The sequence below is a fragment of the Desmodus rotundus genome, chromosome 4 (assembly GCF_022682495.2).
Source record: "Desmodus rotundus isolate HL8 chromosome 4, HLdesRot8A.1, whole genome shotgun sequence".
Taxonomy (NCBI): domain Eukaryota; kingdom Metazoa; phylum Chordata; class Mammalia; order Chiroptera; family Phyllostomidae; genus Desmodus; species Desmodus rotundus.
This window is the reverse complement of record NC_071390.1, coordinates 166,395,795-166,409,303: the sequence shown is the minus strand read 5'-3', so window position 1 is coordinate 166,409,303 and position 13,509 is coordinate 166,395,795. Positions and strand designations below refer to the sequence as shown.

Sequence of the window (13,509 nt, the reverse complement as noted above, 5' to 3'; positions counted from 1 at the left end):
CAGTTTTTTTTGTTAAAAAAAAGGGCTTGTGTCTGCATTTTTTCCCCTTAGAGGGAATGTTGACTTTCAAGTCCTCTTCATCTTGACACTTTCACTTCCTTTGTTGGAAGGTGAAGTAGCCACCAGACTCCGTGCAAGAGACTCTACAGTGTTTCATGACACTTGAGCCTCCAAGAAGCGCCTGTATCAGGAGTTTGTCTTTGAGATGATGGGACTGCTCTACCCAGCGTTGTTGAGGTGAGTGAGCCCACTTACACGTTCTCTGTATCGCAATGCCCATAAAAATATGTACTGTTTAATTCGTGATTTATGCATAAGTAACTTGCTTTTTGCCTCTGCCACTTCACGGTGTGATGAGCTACCCATCTCCTGCGCCATGTTGGTGTCTGCCTGGGAGTGTTCTGGTCACACTGCCTCCTCTCTGCAGAGGCCCCCGATTACTCAGCAGGAGACCGAGGCAGGTTTCCAAGGAGGAGGCTTCTATTCCACTCAGAAGAGGCTCTCCCTTCCTCAGGGCCAACAGCACTGCTGTTCCTGAGGAACGCTCACATCCACTCATGTTTTTCTAACTCCATACTTTCTTTTACTTGCCCTCCCAGAGAAAGACAAGGAATTTTCTAGACTCAAAGGCATCTCGATTCCCTTTAGATGTATGGAATTTTCTAGAATCAAAGGCATCTCGATTCCCTTTAAATTCCAGATGTTTCCTTTTTCATAAGCTCCTCCCAAGATACATCTGCTCATAGGTGATGCCGATCAGGTTGGTTGTTTATTTGGAAGGAGGCTGCATTTTCTCAGCTGGGTTGCGAAGGCGATGTACAAGGCCTACAGCATGCCATGCTATCCTCAAAACTGTAATCTAATTGGGAGGCAAAGTGGCATTCATTCATTAATTCCTATCTTCAGTGCACAATTATTGAGTGCCTGCTGTATACTGGGTGTTTGGGAAACTATACAAGTGGTTTCCAAGCTCTGAGCTCTGGCCCCCAGGGCAAGGGCTGGGGAATGGATCTGTGGTAAAGGGTCGTGAATGTGCATTTACCACAGGCCTTGTCTGCGAATTGTCATTCTCTTATTTGTACTTTCTTTCGACAAATAAGCATGCCTGGTGGGATAATGTGTCAGTCATGTCTGTGCATTTTCCCAAAGCATTTGGATGCAGTTGTGATTGATTAAATATGAGTCCATGTAAAAGTTTTACTGTTGGTAATGTCCTTTTCTCAGGGAGCATTTTCTCAGTCAGTGGTTGCCAGAAGTTCATTGTCATCATGGAAATGCACAAACAGATTAACATTTTAAAAATGTGCTTTTATACTGAACACTGCGGGGACTCCCATAAGAAAAGGCTAAGGCAGGGTCCATAACAATAGCGGAAGGGATGAGGTTTTGTAGGAGAGCAGCCAAGAAGTCTACAGGTGAAAAACCATGTGAGGGGAAGCACCAATACTGTATTTAACCGACCCTAGCTATGGTATGAAAGTACTGTAAATAAAGCACATAAATTCTTTCTTTTAAAATAATTTAATGATGAATGAAATTATTTTATAATTATATATTATATGTGATAAATAATAAATAAATCCAGAGCATACAAATCGTAGCCTAACTGAACAATCCTGATTACTTAGCTTCATTTCTATAGTTTAGGTTTTACAAAAGCAAAATATACTATAATCCTCTGTGTTTTTGGTTCTTCCTACTTTTCCAAGTGCTTTCTTTATACACCATTGGATTGAACATCACCAGAACTGTGAGGTGAGGACAGGACAGGAATCACTGTCCCCATCTCACAGATGAAGTTAGTGTGCTTAAGAATAGGAAATGAGCCCTGGCTGGTGTGGCTCAGCTGGTTGGAGCATCATCCCAGAAACGGAAAGATAGCAGGTTTGCTTCCTGGTCAGGGCACGTGCCTGGGTTCTGGGTTTGGTCCCTGGAGGGGTGCATGCGAAAGGCAACCAATCAGTGTGTCTTTCCCTCTCTCTCCATCCTTTCCCCTCTCTCTAAAGTCAATAAGTATGTCCTTCAGTAAGGATTAAAAAACACAATAATAAAAAATTATAATAATAAAAAAAAATAGGCAATTAATTAGAGAGATACAAAATGGACAAGGGTTAACTAGGTAAAATGACCAGGAAAATGGATTTTGAATAACCATAAAATAATCCTGGGACACATAATCTGAAATTTGGGAATAAGGAAATGAGCTAGAATCCCATTCTATTACTGGCCATCATTTGAGTTCTAACTAAGAATATCATGCTCACTTTTAAGAAGACCCAGGAAAAAAAGCAACAAAAAATATTTTTGAAATACTGGAAAATAAATATTTTAAAAAAGTCTATAAAGTAGAATAAAGCACAACGGGAAAATGTAAGAGCAACTGAGTGAGATTCGAATTGGCCAGATGGGATTCAACCGATTTTTCTAATTTTTGTTAACTGTACTTTCATGGAACAATAATTCATGTGGCCTAAAAAATCCTAAAGATTAAACTACATTGGATTTTATTTTGAGTGACGTGTTTTTAAGTGAAAAGCAGCACTGTCAAAAGAACAAGCTAGGGTTTGATTTTTGCGATCGGCATACATTAGCCCCCAGACAACTACTTAATACTTAATCTCTCTGAACTTTGATTTATTCCATTTCTAAACTGAGTATGATAATACTTTCCCTGCGCCACTGTTTCAAGCATTGTATGCCAATAAGTGCCTGCTAGGGTACCCAGGACATAGCAGAAACTCAAACAAAGGAAGCTGCTGTGTTGGCTGGTGGGGGGCAGGGGTTTCAATTAATGTGCTCTCATGGCCTGACCACCAGACTTTGAGTGAAAAGACCTGGGTTTAGGTCCCGACTCTTCCACTTACATAGTAACTATGGAATAAGATATCTGATGAAGGTATTTAAGTTTATTTATCCTGCATCTCTTCACATATAAAATTGAGTACAATTTCCCTTCCAATTTTTAGTTTGAGGTTCAAATGAAATGGTGTATGTTAAATAGCTCTGAAATATGTAATCATATAAAAATAGAATATCATTGCTACTAAGTCTTTGAAAACTAATCATCTAGGTTAAAACAGACATGTTGCTGTATGTGTATAAAAGTGTCACTGTAATAGGAACGCAGGATAAAATTCTATTCACGTTTTTCAGAAGTCCTAATAACAGTGACAACAAAAATACCCTCAAATTACAAGAAATTCTTAGTTACATAGGGGAGATTTCTCAGTTTTAAGGATGAGAAAACATTTGAAAAGGCTGACAAGGGTCATGATGGACTGTCCCCCCTGAGGTGGCATCAGCAAGGACAGACAGCCATCCGTCCAGAGCAGTTTATCCGAGAATCAGAGCCCAAAAGCTCAGGTGCAACCAGAAGCAGTTTAGCCCTCCCACCTTGTTCGACAGGAGAGGAAACTGAGGCCCAGAGCAGTGAACTTACTTAACCACAGGGATTCCACTGCGAGGGGCCTGAGTGACAAGCCTGCCACCTGCCTGTGCCTTGGCTTCTGCTCAGTGTTTTCCACGACTACACTGTTACTTCTGTTGAAACGCGTACCCCACTGGCTTGAAAATCTCTGCATCTGGCAAGGGGGAAGGACTGGAGAGCAAATCCAAAACTGTCTGCTAAACTAGAGGATAAATCGCCCGAGAATGTTTCAGCATAAGGCTGCAGGGCAGTGAGGGGCTGGAAATCAACATCTTGAAGTTCCTCTCATCCTTATGCACTTATGATATCATCCAGGAAACATTTCAATAACATAGATGGAACTAAATGTCTTGCCAGGTGGTAGCCTGTGATATATACAGACGGCCCCTGACTCACAAAGAAAGACTACAGAGGCCCCATACACACAAACAGCTGCTGTCGTCCGCCTGGCCCCCACCCCCTTGCAGCTGCCATGGGCTGTGTGAAAAAATTAAAAAGAAAGAAAGGGGATAGAAAAAAAAACTTGGACCACTTGCAGATTTGGCACATTCAGAAGCAGAGGAAAGAAAGAAGCTATGGAAATAGGAATGGCTTAAAGGAGTGGACTCAGGATAAATTTCAGCCCCAGGTGATCTGGAGCAGCGCCCTGAAAAATCTCCTCCTGGGAACGACTGTCCTCTCCCATCCATGCTGCCAGAAATTGTTATCAATGTAGCATTTTGCTTCAAAGCCTTTTTTTGAAGGCAGGGAATAAATAATGGTTAATTTACCATTAAAAATCTTTTAACAACAACAATAAGAGTACCTGCCTCATAGGGTTGTTGTGAAGATAAAGTGAATTAATGAATAAAAAGCCCTTAGAACTGTGCCCAACATGTGATATAACACTGATAAGTACAATAAAACTACTAGCTCTCTTCATAACTACTATTATTCTCATTTCATAGGTGAGAGAACTGAGGCTCACAGAAATTAATCTACCTAGGCCAGATAACTTAGTGTTAGAACCAGGATTCAAACTGACATCTGTCTCCAAACCTATAATCTTAACTACTGTGCTATAAATAGTCATATGCTTGGTATTGGGGGGTGCGGAGAGGGGATAAAGGTGGAGGGACATTAGGACAACCATTCACACATGAGTAAGAATTAATTCAATCAGATTTTTTTCCCCTCCTGATAATCAGCTGAATTCAGCTGCACTCAGGAAATGATAATTTTGACTAGGTAAGGAGAGCTGATAGATTATTCAGGGTAAGAGCAGGGAAGGCCTGTGCAAGGGATCACTCCTGGATATTGAGTAGGAAGCCTGGAGACAATGATACCCATGGATGGAAGATGTAGGCAAAAAAGGCAGTTTGGAGGGAGTCAAAGGTGAACTCTGACCCATGTAAAATGTCATCTATGTCTGACCCTACACCCACAGCTTCAAATAACTTAATGGTAGACTACAAGATAAGTTAAATAAACTTCTTCTGGGATGGTTGGCAACATTATAATTCCACTTCCATTTGTAATACATTCTTTGGGGAAATGTGTGCTGAGTTCCAAACAAATGACTAGTAATTTCATACAACGAATGTATACTTTGTACCTCCATGGACTGGGCACCGTGCTAGGTGCTGGGAATACCAAAGTAAAGAAATGGCGAAGTCCCTGCTGTTGAGCAGCCTGGATCCCTGTGGGGGCAGATGTGCAAGCAACTGAGAGACAATGTGCTGAGTGTAATAGGAGAGGCGTGTGCACAGCGCCTTGGAGCACAGAGGAGGAGGATGGGGAAATTGCTTTTCAGTCAACTTTTGGAATCCAACCCCAGTGCAAGTTGATGCATTAGAAGTTACGGGAAGGACGTACTTAACACTTGGTACTGAATGAACTCATTCTTCAACAGCACTGTTGTCTGCTTTTTTTCCTGGCAAGTGGTGGTATCAACACCTTTTTTTTTTCCTAAGAAGTTAAAGAGAGAGGTGATTGCATGGACTCTAAACTCAAGACTGTTCTGATTTGAATCTGACTTTCGCTTATGAGCAAGATGACCTTTTCTTGACTTCTCCCAGTCTCAGTTTCTTTATCTGTAAAGTGGGGCCAATGAAAATACCTTCTTTATAGAGTTCCTGGGCAGACAGTGGGCTCATGCGTGCAAAGTCCAGTGCCCAAAATGGAGAAAACGTCTCCCTCAGACCTGGCTGTAGATGGGAATCCCTGGTCCCCGTAACTCCATGAGGTAGAGCTGTGTCTCTGGAAGACAGTGCTAAGAGACACACTGATGAGCATTGAACAATTCTAATAGTATATACTTGATGTTACATCTTCTCTTCCAAAATAGAAGTAACAAGCTGATGGTGATAACTTAAGTGGACACCAGAACAGCGGAGGTGACGCTTTAAATTATTTTTCTTTTCTATTCCTTTCTTTTTTTTTCACACTGGGCATGGCTTGAAATAGTTTTATTTTTCTTAACTTTAAATATATGTATGAAAAGAGATATTAAAGTGTTCTGTAATTTTAAAAGGGGTGGGGCGGGGGCATGGGGAAACACAGGACAGATAGGGAAATGCAGCAAGGGGTGTTTTCCCTTCACGTTGTCTCCCCACTGTAATGAAATTCAAAACGTTCATCTGCGACTGTGGGGAAAGGCACCATTTTCTAATGCCCAAACTAAAGGGAAAGCGCAGCTGAATGGCAGGGGAAATGCCTTCTGCATGCCCGCGCTTTCTTGGCCCCAGTTTCGGTCCTGCTGGAAAAAATTCCCTGATGCTGATGACAGCTGAGCTCCTCGCCTGGAATTCAGATGATCAGAAAAGGAAAATTATACCCTGAGCTTAGGTTCTGGGGGCACCCGAGCAGCTCGTGAAACGCACAAAGGCCCGAGCATGGGCCTGCCACCTGTCCACCTCCACCCTACAAGCTGGGGGGTTCATTTAGAGAGGAGGCAGTGGGGATGAGACATGAGGAGGGACAGGCCTGTGTCAGCACATACCCCGGGTTTCCCCCCAGTAGCAGTACCGTCTCTGGGGTGTCAGTCACCTTTACCCCTTGTTGGCCAAAAAAAAAAAAAAAAAAAATCACCTCCAGGAAAGTCCCTCTAACACAATAGGTGGCCTTTGAAGCCCATGGAGGGGAGACGCCTTTGGTTGGCACCTGCACTGGGAGGCTGACACAGAGCAGTGTGTTAAAGGTGCAGGGCGGAGGGTACCATTTGCTAGGGTCCTGGGGGTGTCTGTGAAGTAGAGGCTCAGCTCCTGCCAGCCTGCATGTCTTGGGCTCTCTCACTGCTCCTGTGGAAACATCCTCCCCGAAGCACCCTCACCTCCCTGCACAGTCTGGTCACCCAGTCTTCGTTCCTCTGCCATGGAGTGGGGAAGCAGCTAGTAATGTTGTGGAAGCCACCAGGGAGAGGAGGGTACAGTGGAAAGAGGACTCACAGAGCCATCGCCAGGGACTTTTGGGTAAATCCCTTTATTTCTGCCTCAAGAGTAGGATTGTCAGGTACAAGGCCAGGCACCCAGTTTAATTGGAATGGCAGATAAACAATGACCAAAATTTGAGTGTAAGTATGTCTCGTGGTATAGTTAGGATGTACTTATACTTAAAAATTATTTTTGTTTGTGTGATATTCCAATTTAACAGGAGGGAGGGCATCTCTATTTTTATTTGCTAAATTCAACAACCCTACTTTAGAATAACTTCATGAGGCTGGCATTATTATTCCTATTTTAAAGGTGAGGAGGTGAGGTTTAGAGAGATTAAGCAACTTGCCTGAAGCCACAGCGCTTTCAAGTCACAGAGTAGAGACAAGATTTTCAACCCAGACCCACTGATTTCAAGACCAATACTGGTTCCACAACACCACATGGGAGATCCCAGCCTTAAAGGAAAAGGATCAATGGGATGCTAATGGAGGAAGCTAAGCATTCTCTAAAGAGTTTGGGAGGATTCTTAAATGCCTTGTTCAAAATGTAGATCATCACTCAATAGTTGCTGGATGTAACTGAATTATCCCCGTGCTTGGGCACGAAAAAGACTCTGCTCCTTTCCTATAAACATTCTTAAGAAAAGTGGTGTGCCTCACTCACAGCTCAAGTCCCCCTTCAACACTGCCCTTCAATGCAGGGAGAGCACATGTCACAACAGAGCGTATAGGCAGTGGTTGTGGTAGATGAGGTCACGGGACACAGCTCCAAGAGAAGCTGAGAGTCATGTTACATGCACTCAACACACAGAGGAAACCCGCAGGACTGAAGGAATTAGCTGGCCCGAGGAACAAACCAGTCTTCTCTGGGCTGGCCAACATTCAAAGCTCAGTGTGAGTAGCCTCGTCACCTTGCTTGAACCAGGCTGCCTCACCAGAACTTGAAAATACCTATCTGCACTTCAGTCAACGTTGTGTGGGGGGAGCAGAGAAGGTGGGGGCAGGAAGAGGGAAGGGGTATCCTGCTATAACTCTTCTTGCCCAGAGATGGGATCGATCAGTAGATGCAAAGTTCCCTCCAGCCTGGCTTCCTTCTTCAGTGTGTGAAGCTCTATGAATCTGCACAGAGCGACCTGGATGGGCCATGTGCAGCTCCCAGATGCCCACACACCTCCACGTGCCAGGAGAAACTGCTGTGGCTCTGGGCATGGGGGAACATCTTAAGTCCCAGTCTTTTCCTCCACATCCTCACTGGAGAAGTCATGCGAGGACAGAGAGTAATGAGGGCCGAGGGAAATGGTAAAGAAAATGTGGACCCAAATCTGCCACCACCAGGAAAGTTGGCTGCCTTACAGTCATTTTATTTTCTGACGATGAAAGCAATAAAAGTTCATGGTGGAAAAGTTTGAAAATGCTGAAAAGTATAAGGAAACAATAAAAACTACTCATAACCCCATCACGCAGATATCATCTCTCCTAAAATTGTGCTGTTATTTCCTAAGGATTTCTGTCCGGAAAGATAATTGTCCTCATACTTCATATGTGACTTGGTATTCCACTTTTTTTTTTTTAACCTTACAAATTATCAACAGTTCTCTCACACCATTAAAGACTCTCCAAAGAATCTCTATGACTTTGATGAATCCTTAACGGGGCATTGAAAATGGTCATCATTTATTTATCCTCCTCTTGCTAAACATTTAGAGAGTTTCCAATATTTTCCCTAATAGAAATAACAGCAATAACCGTCTTCTTCACATGCATTTCTGTCAGGCCCTCAGCACCTATTCCCTTACGTCTAGAATCTGATGTAGAAGGGCATCTGATGTGACCCAGAGACATGTGTCCTTTTTCTTCTGCTTCGCCGTGCTCTGCAAATACCAGTATGTCTTCCAGAGGCCCTACCCAGTAAACTGATTGGAGAATCACTAGGGTCAATCATAGAACATGGTCCCTTATCACATGAAGGGTGCTCCTACTCAGCAGGAAGTCCAGCCCCCCTTAGACTCAGGCCATGGTCTACAGGGACAGAGCGACAGAGATAAAACCCCAGAAACAATTTTCAGAGAAACCAGCACACAATGTAATTCCTCTGGGAACATGGCGATAAAAGTCCTCGGAACCATGCCGGTTGGTATTTTTACAGAACCATTGCTTGCTGATTTAGTTAATGATAATGTTGGCTTCCAAATTTCCTCTAAAAGGGAGTCTCAAGTGTTCTGAACTTGGATGGGGCTGGCTTAAAAATAAACAAATAAGTTATATAAGTCCAAATTTTGGAGGCTCGGGTTTTGGAAGCCAAGGCTCTGATGCAGGATTAAAGGGGCTGCCTCCCATCTTGTGGTTGGGCCTCACGTGCGGCCCACAGGGTGGGGCTGCAGGGAGTGTTCCCACTGTCCCTAAAATCCAGCCTCCAATTTGAGTGCCAACACCCACCAAGAAGGCATGCACCCCATGGGCTCCTAGGACACACTCGAGGGGCTTAGGAGACAACGAAGAGAAACGAAAAAGCGAGCACGTTTAGGCCTCATGCTCTGCACGAAGTAAGGCCTCAGGTACCTGCTTAAGGAATAAATGAGCCTTCCTGTGCTGGGGGCGGGGGGGGGGGGTGCAGAGAGCACCACTGGAGCCCAAAATAACCTCAGAAAAATACATTTGTTCAACCTAACTTTTAAAAAAAGACTTCACCAAACGTTCCTCATGTATTTTTCAACCAGCTTTCAGAATGGGCTCAAAATAACAAATGCAGTTTTAATGTTTTACACCCATTTTAAACATCATAGGGCCCCTTGGCTACTTCAACAAAAAATTTGAGTTTTAATCTATAACTCTGAGTTAATAAACCGTTGTTGAGCATCCATAATATGGAACATGCTGGAATAGATGAGTTTCCCAGATCTCATTTAATCCTCAGAACCACTCTGGTCTGGAAACTGGCTCAGCATGGCCACATAAACTGCCCGTTCTTCAGGGTGCAGGCCAAGATGCGGATGTGAACTCAAATTTTCTGATATGATTATCTTCGTCCATTTGGTCTGCTGTAACAAAATACCATAAACTGGGTAGCTCATAAACAACAGAAGTGTATTTCTCATGGTTCTAGAGGCTGCGAGTCCAAGGTCAAGGCATCAGCAGATGTGGTATCTGGTGACAGCCTGCTTCCTTCTCTTTTCACTGTTAACTTCACAGGGCAGAGGAGTGAGGGGGGCTCTCTGGGGGTCTCTTTGACAAGGGCACTAATCCCATTCATAAAGGCTCCACCCTCATGGCCTCATCAGCTCCTGAAGTCTCTGCCTCCTAATATCATCGCCTTGGAGGTTAGGATCAATTTAACATGAATTCTGGGGGGATACATTCAGGCCATAGCAATGGTATTGTCTATTTTCCCTACAAAATCAATTTCCACTACAAAAATAGCCCAACATGAACCATAACCATCTCTGCTTAGGAACCCTAAAAACTGAGAGAAAAATGTATTATTAATTATTGCTAAGATTTCACTCCTGAATTTCCTGCCATCCCTAAATACATTGGGCAGGTCCATTATCAGCACAAGGTCATATCCAAAGAGGCACAGTCCAAATAGCCATTGGAGATTGTTTTGAAAAATATTTTATTCCCTGATTTGCATCTTTGAAGACAAAATTAAAGAGGGTGCAATTCATCATTCCCCAGCAGCACTTAGAACTCCAAATTCTCCCATACCCAGTGCAGCTACGTCCATCTTTCTCTCTCCACCCTTAGGCCACAAAGACTGTCCTCTCTCTCCCTCTTCTCCTCCACATCCCAACTTTTTCACATTTAATTCCTTTTTAAAGGGCAGGAGAAGAGCCAGGACACAGTGTCATATTATTACTGTCTACCTCATCACATACAGACATGTCTCTCCAAAGCCACCAACAGCACCTGACACAGCCGTAGCTCTTTTAAAAGCAAAGCTTGTTTTTCACTTCGGCTCTATCTCCTGACACCTCCAACTATTCAGACAACTCAAAGGCAATTTCAACTTTGGAGGAGAAAAAAAAATGAGGCTTTGGTAAGTTTTCCTAACAGATTTAAGGCCAGTTAGGGGCAGGGCAGGAATTGGCTGGTCCCGCATCCACCTTTCCGGGTCTCCTAGCCTACGACGCTCTGATCCCCATAGCAGATTGGAGTGGGGGTTGGCTCACAGCTTCGAAGTGTTCTCAATAGTATTAAGGACATTGAAATGTCCCAGAGTTGTCCATGTGTAATTTTAGCTTGCTGAAAAAATACAGTAATAGATATTAATCTACAAATGCTGAACTCTTTTTGTATAGGTATATTCTTTGGAGGAAGGTGGAAATTGGTTTTTTCAGGAGGGGGTTATATTTTAAAAGCAGTTTCCTTTTGCAAGGTGACAAATTTCCTTTTTTCACCCTCAAAAGTTCTTGCAACCTTTTTTGACACCCTCTGCATGTGTCAGATGGCAAACCCAATGGAAGTCTTTTAGAAAGCAGTGGCAAGAGATGGCAGAATAATGGTTTCTCCCCTCAACTGCGCTGTCTGGGTAATTTGTTTTGCCCACGACTGAAACGGAAACCGTAAGAGCATTTTGCCCACTCCAAACCTCTGAAACTGGAGTTGTGAAGTTGTATGGAGGAGGCCAGGAAAAATATTTCTTGGGGTGGTTTGATGCTTTTGAGGCCTTTCACTAGAGACCTGCAATACTAATTACCCAGGCTCCCTATCTGAATAAGACATTTATATAATGGTTCATGGCTAGGAAGGCCAGTGTCAATAAACAGTCCACTCCAATTCAATTCTATTGCATCTCAAAACTAGATTCTTTGGATCCTCATGGGTAAATCCAATCTCCTAGAGTCCCGGCAAGTGCTGGGTATAGAAAAAGGAGAGTGAATTACAAGGCGTGTTGGAGGACAGGAGTCAGGTGAGGGTCCACCTGGGCACAGAGACTAGAATCATTTCTCTCCGCTCCCTTAAAAAAAAAGAATGTCAACATATAAGAAGTCCTGCTTCCACTGTTTATTGGCTGTGTGACCTTTAAGCAAGTTACTTAATCTTTCTGTACCTCAGATTTCCCATCTGTAACATGGGGATGAAAACTGTACATACGTCAGAGTTTTTTATGAGGCTTACGTGAGTTAGTACATGTAAGCCAATTATTAGAACAGTGCCTGGTACGTAGAGACTGCAAATACACTTAGAGGAAACAGCCATGTTTAATCAAATCAAGAAATCTGAGGGGTGAAGTTGGCTGACGACTACGCCCTGTGGGCCTGACTCATTCTTTCCTGCAGAGTGGGCCTGCGTGGGCCACTCTGGTCAGGGCTGAGCAGCCCTTCAGATGCAAAGCAAGAGGGTGGCAGTAAGACGCACGAGTCCAGGCCATTTGCTGTCACAGACCTACTAATGTCCTCTAAGAACCAAAGTGAGCAGACTTCAAAATCTGTCACTCTCATGCTCCCTAAAAATGAATTTTGAAAACTATACCTCGGCCTGCGTTCTTAATTTTCCTAAACTTGGATTTCCCATTTCAAATTCAGATTAAATGATTACAAAAGATTCCCTGTATATTATAAAACTGGACATTGAGAAGGAAAAACCAGGTGGATCAGTATTTGAAACAAACTGCATGGACTTACTACCCCAGCAGCACCCTAACGATTTGCCACCCACTGTCACCCATTTTAAAAATATGCAACAGGCATTTCTTTCACACTCAAATGTTTTTTCATCTAGCCACTAGTCTTTAAATGCAGAAATAAAAATCTTCCACATTTAAGTATCACCAGTTATTAGCATTATAAAATTCACCAGAACGTTATCAATATATTTTAACTTTTGACATGTAATTATATTTAAAGTAATTTTTAATGTATCCCAATGAGATGGGTGAAAATATTTTCCTGCAGCCAGTTCATATGTTCAGGAACTACTATTACTATTAGCAAGTAACAAGGTTTATAATCATTTCTATTCCTGTGTTTTTCTTCATAGATGTGACCACTAAGAACTTTTATTCACCTAAATACGTAGACGGGAAAGGAAGGAGTTTTCCCAAAATGCTGACATTAAATTCTCTGAACTCCTTCAGAATTGTATGCCCACAACACAATTCTTAAACATCTATTACTTTGATTAAGTCTTCCTCCAATTTTATTCAAAATAGATTATTGGAAATCAGCTAACTTGAGAAAGTATTGGGTTGGCCAAAAAGTCCATATGCTTTTTTCCCATAAAATAAAAGACACATTTTTTCATTTTCACGAATAACTTTATTGATTTGGATATTTTGAGTATGTCAGCTATAACCTACATGGTGTAACATTGATTGTTCTCAATTAATGTCTCAATTTGATCACTATCAACTTCAACTGGTCTACCGGAGTGTGGAGCATCGTCCAGTGAGAAATCTGCAGCACGAAACTTCACAAACCACTTCTGATACATTCAATCAGTCACAGCATCTTCTCTATACACCACGCAAATCTTTTTCTGCATGTCCGTTGCATTTTTACCTTTCTTGAAATAATAAAAGCATAATATGTACTTATGCAGAAAATGTCACTTATTTTCTTCCATCTTCAATATTAAAGTGGCTACACAAAAACTCACCAATTTTAATTCCATTTTAATTCCATCACTTTCATTTAAAGTTTTTAAAATGCAAGCTGATATGGCAGCTGTC

The 13,509-nt window shown here is 42.5% G+C and overlaps 1 protein-coding gene across 1 annotated transcript in view; it reads left to right on the top strand.

The window, feature by feature from the left end:
- The first annotated feature begins 208 nt into the window (after positions 1-208).
- RBPJ (recombination signal binding protein for immunoglobulin kappa J region) overlaps positions 209-13,509 on the top strand; it is a 206,402-nt gene continuing 193,101 nt past the window's right edge. The window contains exon 1 of the mRNA XM_053922094.2: positions 209-237. Coding sequence (XP_053778069.2) covers positions 209-237 — 29 coding nt within the window. The remainder of the gene's footprint in view (positions 238-13,509) is intronic.